General features: G+C 44.6%; 1 protein-coding gene across 1 annotated transcript in view; it reads right to left on the bottom strand.

Moving 5' to 3' along the window:
• MAP2K1 (mitogen-activated protein kinase kinase 1) overlaps positions 1-22,584 on the bottom strand; it is a 79,071-nt gene that overhangs the window by 42,244 nt on the left and 14,243 nt on the right. Inside the window, exons 2-3 of the mRNA XM_033851862.2 lie at positions 2,282-2,492; positions 856-1,002 (exon numbers count right to left, since the gene is read on the bottom strand). Coding sequence (XP_033707753.1) covers positions 856-1,002; positions 2,282-2,492 — 358 coding nt within the window. The remainder of the gene's footprint in view (positions 1-855; positions 1,003-2,281; positions 2,493-22,584) is intronic.

Raw genomic sequence — 22,584 nt, 5'->3', positions numbered from 1 at the left:
TGTCCACTTGGATTTTTGTGGAGAAGGGAGATATGAATAAACATCTCAGATTCCAAAGTCCCCTGTGCCATGCTGCCTACTGGGGACAGAAAAGCATTAGCAACCATGAAGCCAGCCTCTCTCTTTGAAATTCTGGCCATCAAGGATGGAAACAGAGCCCCAGTCACTATCCGGTAGATTCAACAAAGTACACTGGGGTCAGACACTGGTTTAAATTCTACCAATTCCACTTATGGAATTGAGTATGACCTTGGGTAAGTTATTGCATTTCTGAGCCTCAGTTTCCTCATTTTTAAAATGTAGATAATGTACCCAACTCAATAAGGTGTTATAAAAATGTAATAAAATATTAATTTAGGGTAGTGCTTAGGGTAGTGCTTGATATGATATACACCCAATAAATACTAGCTTATCAGTAATAGTTTTGCTAACCCTGCTCTTAAAGCCGGTTATAAACTCTCTGAAAACAGGGACTGTTTCACTTATCTTCATAACCCCAGAACATGTACCTAGCACACAGCATGGCATGTAATAAATGGATTTAAACTATATTAACCAGATTTTACCCACATCAAAATCTTGGGGTCAAGAAAACTGGGAGATGTGCTCTTGGTACAACCACCAGGGACACCTGATTGCTGCCACCTCTCTTTGAAGAGACAGGGACCTAGGAAGGAGGCCTGTCATCTTCTTGGCTATTCCAACTTCTACAGCCAGGCTTCCCACATGCCCAAGACAGTGATCTGGATCCAGGGAGGAACAAGGAAGCAGCCGGTCACATCTCAGACCAAAGATTAGACCAGAGCCACCCACTTCCCAGGCCGCCGCTTCAGAGGCTGACAGGTTGCCACATACCATGTGCTCCATGCAGATACTGATCTCGCCATCACTGTAGAATGCACCGTAGAAGCCCACAATGTAAGGGGAGTTGCACTCATGTAGAACCTGCAGCTCCCGTATGATCTGGTTCCGGATTGCAGGTTTGATCTCCAGGTGAATTAGCTGGGAAACGAAGGGTAGAAGGAAGAGAAGCTTTAAAAATATATGGATGGATGGTAGATGGGTGGATGGATGGATGGATAGGAGCTTTCTTAAATGCTTAAACTCTTAAAGGTAGGAAGAGAGGAAACAGGCAAGTTTTAACAAACAAGTTTCTGCCCAACCAGAGCACTGAGTGCCAACATACCAAGGCAGGTGTTGGCACTGGAGAAGTGGCCAGCTGTGCCTCTACTCCTGGGAGCCAAGACTGAGGAAGAGGGGGCTCACCCCTCCCAAGAACAAAAGGACCTGTGAAACCGTGAGATATAGGGAAAGTGGCCTTAAGGACTTGGTTGATACTCAAGGGTTGTAGGACCAGAAAGGTATGAGGAACTGGGTCTGCCAATCTAAGCTGCCCTAGAGATTTACCCTTGACTTAGGGGTCTGATGTGGTTGAGATTTAGCCAAGGCCTTAGGGGCCACCTTATGTTCCCCGCCACCCCACCCCCAATGTTGTCCCTTGTTTCAGCTGGGGAGACAGGTGACAGATACATGAAATGGTTACCAGATAAGGCTGAGCTTCTAAAAAGAGCCACGGACAATGAGTGTCAGAGGACATGGAAGCAGTGGTTACCAGCGCGGGTGGGAGCAGCTACTGAAGGCTAGACAGGAGGTGGGCCTTAAAGATGGGCAGTGTTTGAAAAGATGGAAGGAGTAGCATGAGCAAAAATATGTGGACAGAAATGAACATGGTGTGCTGTGAAACACGCAAGAGTCCAACCTCGCTGTCCAGAAAGAGGAGGACCCAGGGTAACACCAGGAAGGGAAGTCCAGCTCAAAGACCACATGCCATGTTGGGAAGCCAAGATGTCATACTGCAGGGAGATGAAGGGGAACTACTGGCAGGGGTGGAACTCGGAGAAACAACATGAAATCAGTGTTTTTTCTGTGTCCCTGGGGCTGGGTAAATGAAAGCAGCTTCTGCTCTTGATAAATGGCAAACGAGCATCTCAGATTTCTTTCCAGAGCACACAGAAAACTAACAAATGGTCACTTGCTGTTATTTTCCAGTCTGGGCAGCAGGATAAATACCCTAACACATCATGAGTGTGTTTATCTATAATCTAATAGATAACATGAGTTCAAAATTCAAACAGCACAAAAGGGTACTGAATGAAAAGTCAGTCTTCTTTCCACCCTTGTCTCCAGGCCCCCAGGTCTTCTAAAAGGTAATCCAATTACCTGTTCACCAAGGAAAGCTTGATTCAGTCTTTTTTTTTTTTTTTTTTTAAAGTGGCCTCACCTTTCTGGCCATAACCAGACCGGACGGCTTGTGGGAGACCTTGAACACCACACCTCCATTGCCAGCACCCAGCTCACTGATCTTCTCAAAGTCGTCATCCTTCAGTTCTCCCACCTTCTGCTTCTGGGTAAGGAAGGCCTCAAGGCGCTTCCGCTGCTGTTCATCGAGCTCCAGCTCCTCCAGCTTCTTTTGCAAGGCCTCCAGGTTGGTCCTGTCCCAAAGTAGGAAGCACGGGTCAACACTGTCATCAGAGAAGTCCACCCAGAGGAGCACCCTTGCTATGGAGAGCTCCAGCTCTGAGGCCAGAGAGAGAACTGATGGAGGAAGCTTGGGGGAAGGTCCCACCTGCTGTGGCTCTACCCACTGCACTCCGCCACCCCACACAACTCACCACAGACACACTTCCCCTCTCAAGGCCTGCTCTCCTCATTTGTAAAATAGGGGAATTAGTTCTCTCTCAGTATGCTATGAGCCTATGAGACGAACTGCAGAATCTACTAAAATCCAGAGTGAGCCACCTTAATTTGTTTTAAAACCCCAGTATCAAAAGACCCACTAGTGTTGGTTTTAACAACACCATATACAAAATAAAATCTATTTCCTAAAACCACTAAATTGAAACCAAAGCACATTATCAAAACAGGCTCTAAACTGAATCACAGTAGAAACCCTCCCTTCCAATGTGATCAGATCAGGAACAAGGTCAATCAAAATAGAGCAAAAAGGGTACACCTAAATTTTAATTTTTGCAAAACATATGAAAGTGCATTCATTCACCCACCTGCTAACACAAGGCGAGGCCCTCTCTTTAAGAGCCCCACATCATCTTTCTGACATGAACCAGAAGAGAATACAATGTCTATAATTTCCAAATACTGATTATTTAGCATAAAAATGTAGACAGAGTAATCTCAGAATAAAACTTTAAGAGTATGATGACTTCCCCCAATTTTAATGCTCACCTAATTTAACAGTAATTTTTTTTAAATTACCATTTCTTATTTATTTATTTGTGGCTGCATTGGGTCTTTGTTGCTGTGCGTGGGCTTTCTCTAGTTGCAGCGAGAGGGGGCTACCCTTCATTGCAGTGCACAGGCTTCTCACTGCGGTGGCTTCTCTCGCTGCGGAGCATGGGCTCTAGGCACACGGGCTTCAGTAGTTGTGGCACGCGGGCTCAGTAGTTGTGTCTCAGGGGCTCTAGAGCACAGGCTCAGTAGTTGTGGTGCACGGGCTTAGCTGCTCCGCAGCATGTGGGATCTTCCTGGACCAGGGATCGAGCCCATGTCCCCTGCACTGGCAGGTGGATTCTTAACCACTGCGCCACCAGGGAAGTTCCTGACAGTAATTTTTTTAGTAACCTGGACTCACTGAGTATTTCCACAGCTTTTAACTAGTATTCATAGGTGGGGGGGAAAAAAAAGAAAGAAAACCACTTCGTTTGCAGTCGTATTTCATCAGTTTCTCTGATATTTAAATACATACATTACTTAATTACAGTACCAACTACAACTGTGCAAATGACTTTCGGAACAAACCGGCTCTTGGTAAGCACATAATTCAACCAGTGGGCGCCGGAGTAAGTGGGTATGGCAGACAGCAGCCTACTAGTGTGCTTTACATAAAGAACTGAAGTGTTCATTACTCCTGGGAGCTTGTTAAGAGAAGGGTGGTAAACAGATTCCACCGTGTTTCAGTTGACTTTTGTCCCCAGTCTAAACAAACAACACAGGTGACAAGACAGGCAGTCATTACACATCAGAATGTTGGTGACCCCCTTCCCTCAATATACACACCATTTCTGAGCTTGGGGGTAGGAGCAAGCATAATCTTCCACTCTTCATTCACACTCCAAACCTTAAGAAGGCAAGGAGATGGAGACCCAATGCCTCCCCAGGGTATGGGAGGATCCAATAGTGCCTTACAAATAACACAGTACATGGGGCCAAAGAGGACACAAGGCTGACTTTCCCAACCTTCCTCACTGGGTAACTCTTGGGGGAAGAAGCCTGGTGCCTGGTCCCCCCCAAAATTTGTAAGTTGAATCCCTAACCTCCAATGTAACTATGTTTAGAGATAGGATTTTTAGAAGGTAATTAAGGTTAAATAAGGTCATATGGGTAGAGTCCTAATCAGACAGGATTGATAGCCTTATAAGAGAGGTGGCCTTCCCCCTACACACTCCAAGGAAAGGCCATGTGAGGACACAGCAAGAAGGCAGCTGCCTGCAAGCCAGGAAGAGAGGCCTCACCAAAACCCAACCATGCTGGCAACCCAACCAGTCCTCATCTTGGACTTCAAGCCTCCAGAGTTATGAGAAAATTAATTTCTGTTGTTTAAGCCACCCAGTCTATGGTATTTTGTTATGTAGCCTGAGCAGACTAAGACAGCTGGTCAATATTCTCATCCTGCTACAAGGTTGAACTCAGTCTCACTGCTACCCACAGTCCCTCAGGTGTGGGGACTGGAACCAGTGTGGCTGGGAGTGCACAGTGCACACCCTCTGGTTTCCCTTCTCTAAGGTCTCTCCACAAAGGAGCCCATTGATGACAACATTTAGAAACACATGTCAAATACAGACAGACCCTACAGCTAAAACTTGGATGAGGTTACAGCTGCCTGGAGGGCTCAGCAGTCTGACTGGAAATGCAGACTCCAAAAAGCTGCTGTCAAGAACACACACACACGCACACGCACACACACACACACACACACACACACACATCACACTGAATGTGTACGAGGGCGAGAGGGAAGGAGGGCTAGATGAAAGGACAATCACTCTCCTTATAACACTGTACTTTTTTAGGTGTTTTACGTGCATTAATGCATTTAACCCACAACCTTACAATTACAACACATAGCAAACTCAAGCACAGACAGGTGAAGTAACTTGTCCAAGGTCGCACATCTAAGTGGCAGAGCCAGGATTCAAACCTGGGCAGAGAGAATCTCTAACCTTAATCATGATGCTATATTACCTCTTCAAAAAGTTCAATACGTCCAAGGGAGGCAACTTGCAAACATGGGTAAGATCCTAGTGTGGAGCACGTAACACACCAGGGCTCAATCAGACATGAAAATGGTGTACCTACAGGAAGAGTCCTTTGCCCCAGATGCAATCCTGTCTCCCCTGTACATCAATCTGAACAACTGCCTTGCAAGTAACACTGGCCGCAAGAAACCACACCCATTTGGGGGTGGTGGGGGGTTGGGATGGTGGGAAGGTGGGAGGGATGCTGACTCTGCTCATTTTCCTGACTCTGCAGAAATAAGGAATTCTCCCACTTTCGGGGGAAAAAAACCCTAAGTCTGGGCTTTGTGCCACCTTCCTCCCCACCCCTCTCCTATGCTCCATGGTCCAACCGCCTACCCCATCAGCTAAGGAACTGGCTTCTAATTTGTGCTTTCAGAGGGTGGAGCCAGGGAGAGAAGACACACTTATGGTGGCAAGACTTTCCTAATGGGGGGGTGGGGGGACGGAGTTGCCAAATTAACAAGTCATTAGTAATCAGGAATCCCAGATTCTTATCCCAAATTGGAAGACAACTTGCTGTGTGACCATGAACAAGTCATTTAACTCGACATCTGTTTTGTCTTCTGTAAAATGGGGTAACAAGATGCTTACTTCACCAGGAGAGGATCAAAATAAAAAACTAATGGGACGAAACCCTGGAATTTTGACACATTTCTACACAAATGTTAAGGCAGGTGGGAGTGGGTTGGAAGATGAGGAGAAGCCACAGCAGCAACAGCAGGATTCAAAATTACTGTCTTTCCTGTAATTTAATAATTATTAAAATCCCCTAAAAGTTTTTCAGGGAATGAAAGACAAAAGATTTTATCTGAAGGTGAAAGGAAAATTCTGGCATCAAAATGACTTTCATGACTCATTAAAAAGAAATCAATGAGGTATCGGTATTCAGTACTGCTTCCTCTCACCCAGGGAGTGGATGGTGTTCAACAAGGCTCACTTGTGCCCTCCCAAGGTGAAATGCTTCAAGCAAAGGAAACAGGAAGAGAGTGGCCCCTCACCCCTCAACCACACCACAAATCTCCAACACTCAGAGGACAAGAACTGGCTTCCTTCACAATCTTTGGTTTTAACTGAAATCAGCAAAATCAGAACTAGGGATTGAGAAAAGAAACTGGAGCCCAGCACAATACATCTCTGACACACACAGCCCTCTCCAGGGACCAGCTGTGATGGCTCCAACCCCCATCACATTCCCCACAGCAGAAAGGAAACGACATGCTGTAACATGAATTCTGCACCAGGGCTGTCTTACAGTAAACACAAGTTCATCCAGATACAAGATTATAGGCTTGAAATGGGAACGCAGAGGAAAAACAAGGAACTTGGAGAAAAACACAGGTTGTCATTTGTGTTCTGAAAACACCAGGAAGGCACAATGAAACGGGTGGGGAAAGGATGATCCTGGGCAAGAGCTTCTCCTTCCCTCTCATCTCACCCATCTGCTCAGCCTAATTACACCACCACAGCAGGAATCTTTCATTCGTGGCTCAATGGCTCCAATCAAGGAGCAGTATAAAATGCAGCACAGAGAGGGACCTTAAAGACCACCCTATCCAACCTATTTTACAAGTGAGGAAACGGAGGTCCAGAAAGGACAAAGTCACACAGCTTATTGGTGGCAGGTCTCCCGACTCCTGAAATAGAGCTCCTTTCAAGGTGCCACACTGCCACCTCCAACTCTGATGGTCACTGCAACGGGAAGCTGACCTAAAGGAATGACTGAAGGGGGAGAGAGGCGATGTCCAGACCAAGGAATGGGGTCTTCAAACTGCCACACACCAAACAGAGATGGGCCACAAATGCATGCCAAACACCAGCCAGCTGTCTGTCACCAACCTGAGCAAGGCTGCTACAGGTGGCAGGCCCCACCTCCACCGGGAGGAAGCACAGAGGGAAGAGCAGGGGATGACAACACATCACTGTGCTGGAAGGAGAGAAAGGGTCCCAGTGCAGGCGGGTCTCCTCACCAGAGAGCCCAGGAGTTGTGAAGTTCTCCCTTCCCTGTGGCATTTGGCAAGAGGGCAGGGAAGAAAGAGGGAAGGAAAGGCAGAAAGACCCAAGCTAAGAGGGAACAGCACCCAGAGACTAAGGCTGCAACCCTTTGATACACCCTATACCATTCCCATCTGAGATACCTTGGGAGTTACCTCCTTTTCTGGTCCTTAGTTTCCATACCCATAAAAAAAAGTATATGGGGAGTAGGGTGGGGAGTTTGTCTAGATGTCTCTAAGGAAGTCTGTCAATGTGACAGCCAGCTGCGGAGGTGCAGAATAAGGCTGACGGTGTATTCAGGTTGAGGAGCTTCAACCGGGTAGGTGAGGGGAGAGGGGGAGAATGTGAGGAAAAGATAAGAACTGGCATCAGGGTTCTCTATACAGTCAAACCACGGACAGCAGGAGATGGGAGGCGTTACAAAGAGTAATAAGAAAGGAAAGGAGAATGGGCCTGAATGAGGAAGGCAACGGGGCCAAAGGTGTAGCTTACCAACTTCCAGACTCCAACTAAACTAGCCCATCTGTGTTAGAGAGTGTAGGTGTGCCAACCAGGGACAGCCGCAGACAACATGGTGGAGAGGGGCTTATACCCTCTCACACCTCAACCCTACAGGCCACTCCGCGAAGGGCTGGTTAACTAACTAGGCAATAAAATTCTAGGATTATGTATACAGCCTCTGTGAAAGAGGCCAGATGCAAAAGAATACATACGATGTCATTCCCTCTATATAAAATTCAAAACTGATCTAGGCCATTATAAAGTTAAAAAGTGATGCAAACTATCACATACAGAATGGATAAACAACAAGGTCCTACTGTATAGCACAGGGAACTATATTCAATATCCTGTGATAAACCATAATGGAAAAGAATATGAAAAACAATGTATATAACTGAATCACTTTGCTGTATAGCAGAAATTAACACAACATTGTAAATCAACTGTACTTCAATATTTTAAAAAATCCAAGAACAAAAAAACAAAAACAAATAAAAATAAAGTAAAAAAGTGATCACACTTTGGTGGGGGAGGGTAGTAACTAGAAGGGGGCATACGATGGTTAATTTTATGTGTCAACACTGCTGGGCCACAGCGCCTAAGATATTTCATCAAACATTTTTCTGGATGTCTCTATGAAAATGGTTTTGGGTTTTTTTTTTTTGGGGGGGGGGAATGAGTTTAAAATTTAAATTGGTAGACTATGAGTAAAGCAGATTACCCTCCATAATATGAGTGGGCCTCATCTAGTCAGTTGAAGGCCTTAATGGAACAAAGACTGAGCTCCCTGAAGCAGAAGGAATTCTTCCGGCAGATTTTGCCTTTGGACTCAAGGTGCAACTCTTCCATGGGTCTCCAGCCTGCCAACCTAACCTGAAGATTTTAGACTTAACAGGCTTCCACAATCCCATAAGCCAATTCCTTTAAAAGTTCCAGTCAGTGTCTGTCTGTCTCCTTTCTCTCTCTCAATCTCAGTATCTCTCAATAGTCAGATCAATCTATCAGTCTTGGAAGCTGTGCTCTGATTTCCTTTTATTCTTTTTTGTCCTCTAGGTGTTTCACCTGGGATAATTTTTACTGACTCATCTTCAAAGTCACTGATTCATTCCTCAGTTCTGTCCGGTCTGCTGATGAGCCTGTGGACCTTTGATGTCATATTCTTTGAAATTTCTATAATTTCTTCTTGAATCTATTTTTAGTTTCCACCTCCTCTGAAATTTCTCATTTGTCCATGTATGCTGTGTAACTTTAAGATATTAATCATGGTTATTTTAAAGCCCCTGACTGATAAACCCAACATCTGGGTCATCTCTAAGTCTGGTTCTGCTGATTACCTTCTCTCTTGATAATAGGTTGGTTTTTTTCTCTCTTGATTTTTGATTAAACGCTGGACATTGTGATGGAACAGAGACTGAGGTAATCATCTTTATACTTGGTAATGGACATACTCTTCTGTCATACTGTTAGTGTGTGTTAGGCTATTAGTCAAAGTTGAGCTGAGTTGGGGTTTTCTTGTTAATGTTAACACCACAGGCTACAAATTTCTCCAGTGATGGGTCGTACCTTGTGCTTAGAGTGAAGCCTGAGCTGCATAGGTTTTTTTCTGTGTTCCTACTCCTCCCTCAGCTTTGAATTGTCCTTAATGCCTGGCCACAGAATGGGGTCTTTCTCCATGCTCTTGGCCCTCTTCCAGGGGTAGACTGCAATTACTTTAATTTAGTGCTAGGCTTATGGTAGGGGTAAAGAAATTCTCTCTTGTCCAGCGTTAGTCTTAAGCAAGCCCTGTGAGCATATACTTCCCCTCCTCTCCATGGCAGCCAAACTCTATCACATGTCTGTGGCAGTTCTCGGGTAGAACAAAGTTTTCTATACCTCCTCCAGCAATAGTAGACCTTTGTAGATCTCTGCTTGTTGGTGCTGAGCGTAGCTTTGGGCTTATATTCTAAAGCAGCTACGGGAAGCAATGCTTCAGTGCAGCCATTCTCTTGTATTGTTTATAATGTGCTTCACTGAATTTAGCAGAAGTATTTTTTTCTTTTTCCTTGATGCTGGCTGCTCACATCTTGGGCACCTACTCTTCTAAGCTTGCTGACAGATGTGTAGATGAGAAAAACTTCACAGTCACTGTTCTTGAAAGTAGCCCCCAGACCCACTTCTAGGACCAGAAATATATACAGGAAATCTGCTGCTTCTGGGTCAGTAAAGCGCTGGTCTTTCACAATGGCACATGAAACTACTTGAAAGGAAAAAAACATGCATGTGGCTACCAGACACTCTGTGCTTGGGAAATAGGTGTGAAGCCTTTGGGAGTCAGAAGACCTGGGTTCAACTCTGATGGTAACTTGGTCTGTGAACTTGTGCGAGTCACTTTCCCTCAATTTTTCTCATAGGTAAAATAGGAGAGTTAAGGTAAGTGGTGTTTAAAGTCCATTTCAGGGTTAAAATTCTCCAATCCTAATATCAGATTCTTCCTGTAGTATTCCAAGGATAGAACTCTGCAGCTAAGTACCAAGGCCATAGACATCTGCAAGCACAGTGGTTGGCTTCCCGTGTTGTATGGTTAGAGACCCTAGTCATTACTTCTTGTCCACATATAAACCCCACTGACACTTATCCCATCCTCGTTGCTTTTTCCTTTGATACCAAATCAATTGTTTCATCTTGCCAGGTCTTCTGTGAGAATGCATGCATTTTGACACTACAAGACGCTTAGTGAAATAGTGAAAGGAATACAGACAGCTAAGGGCAGTTTAAGACAATGATGTGATGGTAAATAAAAGTGACTGCAGAGGGGCTTCCCTGGTGGCGCAGTGGTTGACAGTCCACCTGCCGATGCAGGGGACACGGGTTCGTGCCCCAGTCCGGGAAGATCCCACATGCCGCGGAGCGGCTGGGCCCGTGAGCCATGGCCGCTGAGCTTGCGCGTCCAGAGCCTGTGCTCCGCAACGGGAGAGGCCACAACAGTGAGAGGCCCGCGTACCGCAAAAAAAAAAAAAAAGTGACTGCAGAGATTAAATGAGTGCAATGTAAAAAAAAAAAAAAAAAAAAAAAAAGCTGGAATCACCAAAAGTGATATTTAATATTTTATGTTGTCAAGTAATTATTGGTTAATAAGAATAAGATTTGATTTGATAGTACCTACTACTGATTTATTGTATACCTGCTGTATGCCACGTATTCTGCTAAATATGGACGAGCTCCTAAATGCCTAATACCACCATGACGTAATTCCCACTGTTAGCCCCACTTTACTGATGAGATTCCTGCATTTTCATGCAATAAATAAGTAATCTAGAAAAAATGCACAATGTAATTAAATACTACCTGTATTGTCTTTAATTGGTTTCACCACCACTCCCAAAAAAGACTGGAGCAATGACTGTCCCACAGTTCCCCTAATTCTCACAAAGGGCTTCAGACACAGATGGCTCTGTAGTTCAGGATATGCTGAGCAATCAGGGTAAATTTTATAGGATTTTGAGACCTAATTTGGTCTAGAACGACATATAAAATTTAGATAGCAAAAAAGGAGAAAGGGCATTCCAACAGGGTCTACAACGTAGACAGTGGTATAGAACTGGGAGTAAGAATATTAGAAGCAAAGAGTATTGGAGGAATAAAACTTAAAAGTAAAAAAATCAGGAAATTCCCTGGCGGTCCAGTGGTTAGGACTCCACGCTTTCACTGCCAACGGTGCTGGTCCAATCCCTGGTCAGGGAACTAAGATCCCACAAGCCAGCGCGGCCAAATTAAAAAAACAAAAAAAAGTAAAAAAATCAGAAAATGAGAGTTGGGACAGATGTTTATCTTTAATTTCATTTTAAATCAACTAGCTTCCAAGCCAATAAACAAATGAAAAGTGGAGAGGATGAGTTCAATTAAAAAGAGATAAGGGGCTTGCTTCCCTGGCGGCGCAGTGGTTGAGAATCTGCCTGCCGATGCAGGGGACAAGGGTTTGAGCCCTGGTCTGGGAGGATCCCACATGCCACGGAGCAACTGGGCCCGTGAGCCACAATTACTGAGCCTGCGTATCTGGAGCCTGTGCTCCGCACCAAGAGAGGCCGCAATAGCGAGAGGCCCGCGCACCGCGATGAAGAGTGGCCCCCGCTTGCCACAGTAACTAGAGAAAGCCCTCGCACAGAAATGGAGACCCAACACAGCCATAAATAAATAAATAAAATTAATTAAAAAAAAAAAGAGATAAGAATCCTGTATTCCTATCCTTTAAGAAAACAAACAAAAAAAAACCCCACTTAGTCCTTGGAATCAAACTGCCTTCTGAAATCATATAAATTACCTTCCCATGGCACGTTTCCACAGACAGACACGCTGAAAAACACACGCATACACACAAACACACACACACACACACACACACACACACACACACACACACACAAAGGAACCTCTGGAGTGACAGGACCACCCACTCGCATAGACTCTTCTCAAATACTGAACAACATCCTGAATCAGAGAGGGGGTGTCATACTGTTGCTTGAAAGAACTGACAGCCTATGTTCCTTCCACCCCAGTGGGCAAAATTTGTTTCATATTAGCCACATGTGAATTAATTCCTGAAGGACCAGTCTTCCATAGAAGCACAAAAAGGAAAGGAAAAAGTGATGGAGTTTGGAGAGAGAGAAAAAAAGATAAGACAGAGGACAAAAAGTGATGCATCACCTTTACTTAATAGGGAGAAAAGAGGGATATAACAGTCTGATAAAGAATGAAAATTTAGATGCAGTTAAAAGATGAGCTTCCTAAATGCTAGCCATGGTACACTCATTAACTCATTTATTCCTCACAACATTTAAAAATAGATATGTTGGGATTTCCCTGGTGGTCCAGTGGTTAAGAATCTGCCTTCCAATGCAAGGGACGTGGGTTCAATCCCTGGTCGGGGAACTAAGATCCCACATGCCACAGGGCAACTAAGCCTTCATGTGCCACAACTAGAGAGCCCACGCACTGCAACTACTGAGCCCACGCCGCAGGCCACAACTAGAAAGAAGCCAGCACACCACAAGGAAAGATCCTGCATGCTGCAACTAAGATCCCACGTGCTGCAACTAAGACCCAATGCAGCCAAATAAATAAATAAATAGTTTAAAAAACAACAACAGCAAAAAATAGACATGTTGTTCCCATTTTACAGATATGGAAATGGAGGCCAGGTGTAGTTAAGTAACTTATCCGAGGCTAGAGTTGGAATTCCAAAGTTTCTTTTCTCCACATCAGCTGAAGAGCTCATGTCCTTCAAACAAATCTCCCACTTAGCTCATCCCTAACACCAGATAATTACCCATTAGTGACCTATTCCTTTGAGGTAAGAACTGTGTTCTGCTAAAAGGTAAAATCCCTGAGAGGACAACAAATTAAATCTACCCAAAAAGGAAATTCTTTCAGCGGAACATCCAAGGCTGATACTTTTTTTTTTAAAATAAATTTATTTATTTTTCTTTTATTTATTTTTGGCTATGTTGGGTCTTTGTTGCTGCGCTCGGGCTTTATCTAGTTGCAGCGAGCGGGGGCTACTCTTCCTTGTAGTGCATGGGTTTCTCATTGCAGCGGCTTCTCTTGTTGCGGAGCATGGACTCCAGGTGCGTGGGCTTCAGCAGTTGTGGCTCGTGGGCTCTAGAGCGCAGGCTCAGTAGTTGTGGCGCACGGGCTCAGTTGCTCCGCAGCATGTGGGATCTTCCCGGACCAGGGCCCGACCCCGCGTACCCTGCACTGGCAGGCAGATTCTTAACCACTGCACCACCGGGGAAGCCTGGCTGATACATTTTGATTGGGGAGGGAAGGGAAGCAATAGGACACTGCCCAGGTGAAGCACACGGGACAAGCAGTAAACAGTCTGGTGGCATAAGAGAGCTGGCAGGGACGGGGCAGGAAGTGCTGAAAGGAAGAAAGCACCAAGGATAACCCAGGTGGAAAATTCAATAAACGTGTGGTCACCATCAGAAAAACAAAGGCAGTGCTGGGTCTGGTGGTGGCCACAGAATGGGAGTGGCTGACTGCTCCTGAAAGGAGAAGCTGGTGTACTGTGGCCTTATTAAGATGATGTATTTGACCCTACCCACTCCCTGCTCTAGAGAAAGACCTTTTAGAAACTCCCTGTGTAATAATGGTCCATGCTGCTCTGTGAAGGAGAGGTGCAGCTTGCTCTTCGGGGAAAAAGGACCCAACGTGACCACAGTCTTACCCAGAACCATGAGGACAGCTGAGTCCCCAGGGCAAAAAGACCAACAGCTAGTGCCCAGAAGCACAACTAAGAGCAGTAAGATGCAGTCAGGAAAAACACAGCACTCAAAACACGTCTCCAGTGCTAGTCCATGTTGAGAAATTTTCAATTCTCCAGACCTGTTTCCCTCCTTAAATACACGACCAACATGCTTGTTACAGCTAGGCCCTTCTCCTTGCCCAAAGTTACACACAAGAGAGGTCAGCAAACCTCTCCTCTGAGCACCCATCACCTCTGGGGAAAATCCCACTCCCTAGGTGACTTTCTAGCAACTCTCAGGGAATCCTGAGATCAGGATCGGGGCTAGAAGTCCAACCAAGTGCTCACTTAGGCACTCAACTTCTTAAACTAGAGTGTGGAAAACTACTAGTCAGGCTCTCCAATTAAGAGCAGTTGGTCTCGTGGGGTCAAAACGTAGCTGGTAGAAGTAACATCATGCACCAGAGAGAATGAAATTTAATTAAAACTAAAACTGATAGTGCTTGCTTAAGTCTTACAAAAGAAGATGGAGGGCGGGGAAATAAGTGTTTGTGCGAACAAACACCCTCGGAGCAGAGGATACCAGAGGACCAGAAGGCTGGCCCATAGTTTAAAAGGGCCTGCTTCTGAGCCTTGGCATAGGCAGAAGCAGGCCTGAACAGCATGCAGAGGTGGAGCTGGAGAGCTGAATCACGTTGCAGAATAAAATGGGAGAGACTTCTTTTGGGAGTGGCTGTGAAGCAGCAAGAAAGGAAGAAAAGGATGCACCATGGCAGAGTGGCAAAGGTCATTTAAGCCCAAAGATACCTAATACCACTAGATTTTAAGTTGTCTTTATTGCTATAATACATCCTCCCCACCCCAGACCTTCAGTCCAATCTGCCATGCACACAAATAGCTTTGTGTATATTTTGTTCTTACTGTTGTTGATGGAAAGCAGAGAAAGGGGGCCAAATTCCAAGTTTGTTCAACACAGAGCAACAAGAAGAGAAAAATCACAGGAAGGGAAATGTGAGCCCCAAAGAAGCAGAAGTGACCATGAGAATGTAAGTCTCCAAGACTGCTCTAATCTAGAGGAGTGCAGGGGATAAGGAACTGGAGCAGACATCTAGCTTATAGCTGTGATGTCTACAGATGTGAAAATGCAATGCAGATTCATTATGGAGCATCCACGGTGTGAGAGGCTAGGGAGGTACAGATGAGGAAGACAAGGTCCCTGCCCTCACCAGGCTGTGTGTGTGTGTGTGTGTGTGTGTGTGTGTGTGTGTGCGTGTGTGTGTGTGTGTGTAAGACACAGGGAGACAGAGATGTAGAGATGATAGAGAGAGAGACAGAGAGAGATATCACAGTGCAAGCCAAAAACAGGGAATGGTACTAACAAGTACAGCAACAGCTACGGGGTAAGGGAGACAATAATGCTGAAAGTGAGGTGGGCACAGTGGGGTATGGGAACAGAAAAAAGACAACTCCATCTAAGATGAGGAAGGGAAAGTGAAGGTGAGAAAATGTAATGTCCACGTTTAGACCTGAAAGATACCAGTTGTTGCAACAGAGGGAAAAGCACTCCATCCAGGCTCCATCCCACTGTTGGTGGGACTGTAAATTGGTGCAGCCACTATGGAAAACAGTATGGAGGTTCCTTAAAAAAATGAAAAATAGAGCTACCATATGATCCAGCAATTACACTCCTGGGTATATATCCAGAAAAAAGAAAACTCTAATTTGAAAATATACATGCACCCCAATGTTCACAGCAGCACTCTTTACAATAGCCAAGACATGGAAACAACCCAATTGCCCACCAACAAACGACTGGCTTAAGAAGATGTGGTACGTGTAAACAGTAGAATATTAGCCATAAAAAACAACAAAATATTGCCATTTGCAGCAACGTGGATGGACCTAGAGAATATAAAGCTTAGTGAAATAAGTCAGACAGAGAAAGACAAATACTATATGATATCACTTATGTGTGAAATCTAAAAAATAATACAAATGAATCTATATACAAAACAGAAACAAATTCACAGACATAGAAAACAAATTTATGGTGACCAAAGGGAAGGGAGGGGACAAATCAGGAATAAGGGATTAACAGATACAAACTACGATACCTAAAACAGATAAGCAACAGGGCTTTACTGTATAGCACTGGGAATTATACTCAATATTTTGTAATAACCTATAATGGAATATAATTGTCAAAAAACCAAATCACTACACTATACACCTGAAATTAACACTATTGTAAATCGACTATATTTCAATTAAAAAAAATTCCAGTTTGGAACCTTCATAGAAATAGAATCAAGAGTTGCACAACTCAGGAGATATTGGCTTCCTTGAGAGAAAGAGTGTGTAGAAACCTGAAGTCTAAAAACTGCTGAGTTCAGCTTTCCAGGTCCTTGAAAGTCCACTGCGGAGTTCTCGTTTAGATAATTAACCTCTCATTACCTGGTCCAAAGACTGGCTTATAGAAGCCTTTGACAGTAAAGTCAAATCCAGTCCATCATGCATACCAGCTCATTGTAAGGACAGAAGTGTTTCTCTCATAACAAACCACAGTCCTGGAGCCAATTCCTGAACCCAACACTGATTTACATTATTGCTATCTATGCAATACAGTTATAAATGATGGTTGCTTTTCCAGTGATGCTTGAAACTCAACAAATTCAGTTCACCTATTTCATTTCATATACACATTACTGAATTCCAGAGGGCTATTTTTATTTGCAAAATTGCACCCTCTGTCAATAATTTGCCTCCAATCTATAACCATGCTCTTAACAAAAGACACCAAGATTGTGGAATTAACCCGGGTCTGGAGCCTTCCATCCTTGAACAAGATCTCTCACCTGCATTAAATGGAAGCATCCTCTTGTCCTGTGTTACAAAAGACTGTTACACACACAGTGAGAGTGTGTTCTGAAACAAATAGCTGAACACACTAACAAGACACTTTTCTAAAACAAACAAACAAAAATACCTTTCTTCTAACTTATTCTTGGTTAAAAAAGAGTGTGACTGTGGATGACACCTCACATTAATTGCGAATCCTCAAAGAGCATTAAAGAATACGCCAATGACTAAGATTAGAAAACAAAATTTACTAAGATGGTACTCCACTGCACATTAAACTTGAGTTATTAGCTGTGGAGAAAAACAAGACAACTGCAAAAACAGCCTTGTTAAGTGTTCTTTGGACCTTGGTCACTTTAGGTTAAAATTCTGCAGGCTCTGCCTGGCATTCAAAAGAGAAGCATGTTCTTACAGCAGAAGATAAAAAAGATTTGTCCACCAGGCTCTTCCTCTTCACTTCTCCCCACCCACTTTCTTTTCTTCCAAAGGAGAATGGCTCTCATTTACTCACTGGTTTGCCACATCCTGCCTCAGAAGCTACTTCCTAAGAGCCGCCTGGGCTATTCTGAGAGGAGCTTTAACTCCTTCAGGCCCCCAGACCCTAGGACATTTAGGACATCCCTGCCCACCATCATCATTTACAGTCTAGTAACTAGACTCTATTTGATCACATAATTAATACCCCCAACTTTCTTTGTGCTGGCTTGGAATTAAGCACTTTACCTACAACAGAGTCAGGCAGAGGCCACATCTCTTGGTCCTATCTGGGGTCTCCAACTAGCCCAGCTTTGCTTAATCAGTTAAAAAGGACAAAAAGTAGAAATGATTCAAGCACAGGTATCAAGAAATTCAATGCACGTAACACTGCGTTTGATATCAGTGAAAGCCCAGTGGAGCCAATCTCCTGTCCCACATGAGCTCTGTAAGCTAACACCGACATTCATTCATTCCATGTTTAGAGACTACCTACTATGCACCAGGCCTGGGCTAAAGATGGGGCATCAAGACTGAACTCCTGATCTCCAGAAGCTCACAGTGCAGGTGGTAAAACACAACAGACATGTGTGAGGATCACCACGCATACACACACCCCCAAGTGGTTTGTCTCCTGAGTAGTTCATGGACAGTCCCACTGGAGCCTTTCCAAGGAAGACCACGCAAACTTTCACGGTCGAAATAATATCTGACTTCAGCCTTCAAGGAGGGGTAGCCTCCCAAACATTGGCAATAAAATTGGGTGAGAGAGGTTAAGTAATGAGCCCAATCGACACAACAACTTAGGGGTGGAGCCAGGACTGCAACCTCAGCTGTCTGCCTCTGCAGCTCACACTCCTGCAGAGCAAGGAGCACCCACTAAGAGCCAGAACAGAGTTTGTATCTGTGGGGAAGCGCGTCATGGTATCAAAAGAGGAGCAGGGCATCAGTAGCTCCTTTCTTCCCCTAAATTAAAGAGACTTGAGATCTTCGTAGTAAAGAAAATAGAGGAAGATACAGATATATTTTTAAATCAAGAAATCAATAAACACTGACCACCTACAACAAGTGAATCCTATGCAGAGAACTGTTATCTTCTGCTGTTACAGCTGGGCTTCCTGCTAGACACATCATCCAGCGCAGTGCACATCATCAACTGGCCCCTCTGGCTGGCCAGGTATGTGTGCCCCTCCCAAAAATACCGACTCAGACAATAGGCCCCACCCCTAAAAAGGGAGGACCAGAGACCAGTTGACGGCACACCAATTGCTGAGCTCCCAAGCATCCCCGAGTCCGCTGGCAGGAGATGTAGAACACTGAAGCTTCTATGACAAATGAGTATTATTTTTTTCACGCTCCAGACTTGGACCTACTGTTACATTTTACTAATCTTCAGCAGTCTGAACACTGACTTTGGATTATGTATCTATTCGCCATATTTGAAACATCAAAATCAGATGATTTCTAGATCCAAAGAGCCAAAAGGTATACCATGAAGAGAAAAATTAACAACAGTTTTTTCTCTCCCTCCACATATACTTATCATCCTTCCCTCTTTTTCTTTTTTTCCTGAAAGTTAAATCCTATTAGTCAAAACCACACAGGGTTACCCCTAGGCTGCACTGACTCTACAGAAATCTGTCAAGACTATACTTGCCGTTACCAAAGGTATGTCAAGAGAGGCTGTGAGGGTCAACAGGAAATGAACTCACTCTGTGCTGGGGGTCTTTAACAATGAGCAACTGATCACCTTTATTCATTTTAAACTGAACATACAGACTCTGCCCTACTTGTAAGACAGATCGAAGCGCAGGCATTGGGACAGGGCAGAAAACAGCCCCACTCTCAAGAGTAGTCAGGGGCCTCGGATCTCGATTCAGGTCTTCACCAGCTGTACAACACCAAGTAAGCTTCCCAGCCTCTCTGGACCTCAATCTCTTCACAACACATCCAGGAGACTGAACTATCAAAATCTTTTCCACATTTAACATATAAGGACAGACAGGTGACTGTGCTTGGGGGAGAGGGAATGAAAGGTGTTGATGGTGAAAAGGATGATTAATATAACATAATGCTATCCTGGGTCTGGAAATGGCCTGGCCTAGTGCTGCGTTCACCTTATCAGCCTAGATTTATTGGGGTGGGGGTGCAGGAGGGCTGGTGGGTGGGAATCACAGCCACCTACAGTGAAATTAAACTCTTTTCCCAAATGAGTTCTGCTGAAGTGTGATTTATCCAGAGTGTTACTTACCAGCAGTATGAAACCATGTTACTGAAATTGTATTACTGCACAAACTTAACTTTTCCCCAAATATGATTTGCAGAGAGGATGCAGAGCTGAGAATCTTGCGTCTGTGGCCATCTGTCCTATCCCAATCCCTGGAGAGGCGTGGGGGGAGAGTGTGAAAAGCCACAGGTGCCGTGTATATTCAGTCACCGATGTCACATATCCATCAAAGAGCCCAGCAGTTGCTGGGAATAAGTGTTCAGCTCAGCATGCAAAAGAGGCCTGCCAATCCATCCAGCCCCAAACATTCCCTGAGCCTTCCTCTGTGCCAGGCATGGGGCTGAGGGAACACCACAGAATGTCACCGCCAGTTTCCCCACTGGGCTAGGAAGGGACTATTGACTGAAAAGGCAGTACAAAGGACTACAGGCACTTAACTGCCTGTGTGACATACACAGCCCTTAACCAGGATCAGTTTCCTCATCTACTGGGTAGAGATAACACACATCCCGCCTGCCTCATGTGGTTGAATGAGGAAATAAATAGATGTAAAAACAATAAAGAGTACACAGAGCCTCGCAGAACAAATGCTATGATTACCACCAACACTGTGACCCTCCTGTGCCAAGATATTATAAACTGAAAATAGTCAACCACTAATTAAGTCAAAGTCAGACTTCGCAGGGATCAGCAGAGTCTCGACCTTGGGAGAGGCGCATCTTCTGCCCTCTGTCATCTCAAGGCTTAAGTCGTTCAACAAAATTTTACCAAACCAGGGCTTCCCTGGTGGTGCAGTGGTTGGTTGAGAGTCCGCCTGCCAATGCAGGGGACACGGGTTCGTGTCCCGGTCTGGGAAGATCCCACATGCCGCGGAGCGGCTGGGCCCGTGAGCCATGGCCACTGAGCCTGCGCGTCCGGAGCCTGTGCTCCGCAACGGGAAAGGCCACAACAGTGAGAGGCCCGTGTACCGCAAAAAAAAAAAAAAAAAAAAAAATTTTACCAAACCAGGTGCTAGGGAACATGATGTGCACTGGAGATAATGATGAATAGGACCCAGTCCCAAGCTTCCTCAAGTCCAGTCCAACTGGACAGAGTTATGCAAACAACTAACACGTGACGGGATATGTACAGAGTGCTCTGGAAGGTGGAGCAGATGACTGCTACCTGGAGTGGGGTGGAAGACAAGTCTGTGACGGATTTACAGAAGAGCTGACCTAGAAATTGAACAAGATTAGGATTTCAACATGCACTGAAGGTGGAGAAGGGAATCCCCAGTAGAAGACACAGTCTGAGCAGAGGCCAGGGCCCACTGAGGAAGATGTTTGGAAGAAATATGAAGGAGAAGTTGAACCTTAGATCTACCTGGAACTGACCCTCAACATCTGGTTTGTGCCACAGGAAGGGAGTGTTACCTTCCCTTTATGTCAGTGACTACCCTTCCCTATTCCTACACACACACACAGACACACACACACAGACACACACACACACACACACAGATGCACGCACGCGCAGTCCAGGAAATCCTCTTTAAACTCTTGGAGAAGAAAGCTGAGCTTCCTGGGTGGTGCCTGCCAGGCAGATGGCGGCCTAGAGAAGCTGGGAGGAGTCTATATTAGGCTGTACTGAGGCAGTTGTTTCCTAGGCACCTTTTGCAGCCTCCTGTTTCACTGAAAATAATTCTTTTGCTTCCTGCACATCCCCAGAAATTGCAAGTATGCCCGGCGTTGTCTCTATTCTAAGTCTGTGTGGATAAAGAACAGCTGAAGAGCCTCATCACTGGAAGTTCTTTGGGAGGTGGGAATTTTCTCTCCTTCTCGCCTGATAGAAAATAAGGCACCCTGGGCTGGGAATCTAGTCCTGCCCTTATCATGAGTCCAGTTAATCATCAAAAGCAGTTTACACACACATATGAATCCTTTCTGCTGGGTAGGGGTTGTTGTGCCCATTTTACAGATGTGGAGACAGACTCAAGGATATGAAAACTTTCTAGAAATTAGACCCTACTCTAAAAAACAATACAGGAAGACCTCTGGGTGCTCTGCCTCCCCCGCCCGTCTGCCCCTATGATCTCAGACAGAAAGACCAGATGTCAAAGCTTCCTGGGATCCCTTCCAGCTGTCCCCACCACCTTTAAAGTCCTCGCTGCCCCTACCTTTGCACTCTCAGGGAAGACAGGCACTCTCCTGGACACCTTGCCAACATTCAGATTTGCTTTTAATCTCTCTGAGCATACTCATGCGCCCAAAACTTTCATTTCTCAGTTTCTGAAAGACAACTTTCTAAACCATGAGTCAGACTGAAATCAAACATCACATTTAGGCTTCCTAAAAATATTACCCCAGCACAATGCCTTGGTTTTGTTCCCACATGCCCACCCTCCAAGCACACACACATACACTTTAGACTATCATTTAAACACTGGAATGTATAATTTAAATGTCTTTAATAGCATCTACTAAAAGGACATTCCCATGTGATTCTTCCCTTTACTTCAAAGCTATGATCCAAACTGGAGCTTTTACTGAAATTTAGGACTAAACAGTAGATATGTGGATAGCAAATACTGACAATAAAACTCAGAATATTTAAAATGCATTCAACTCAGTCATAATAACACTGGCATCTTTTCCAATTTTCAGCAAAACTTCTTTTTGTCCACCTCTCAGCCCAGTGCCTGGTAAATATTAGATATGTACTAAATATCAGTTAAATGAATGTTAATACATCTTAATCTTCTAAACATACAAGTTAGAAATCTATGGTTGTAATTCTGGTCATAATCTAAATCTATTTGACCCTAACACAAATGTCATTGGAATAAACAGCAAATAACAAGCAGCTGCTGGCATTCAAAGTATATATACCTCTGTCATTTGAACTGTTTTGAAGTTGGCCTTCTTTGGAAGACAAATGGTTGGCAGCTGCAAATTCAATTACAAAGTTCTTGGTAGGAAGGCAGAGAAAGAACCAGGGGAATCAAAGTGCTATTTCAT

The sequence above is a fragment of the Tursiops truncatus genome, chromosome 2, assembly GCF_011762595.2.
Source record: "Tursiops truncatus isolate mTurTru1 chromosome 2, mTurTru1.mat.Y, whole genome shotgun sequence".
In the NCBI taxonomy this organism is placed as follows: domain Eukaryota; kingdom Metazoa; phylum Chordata; class Mammalia; order Artiodactyla; family Delphinidae; genus Tursiops; species Tursiops truncatus.
This window is presented reverse-complemented; position numbering and strand designations above follow the sequence as displayed.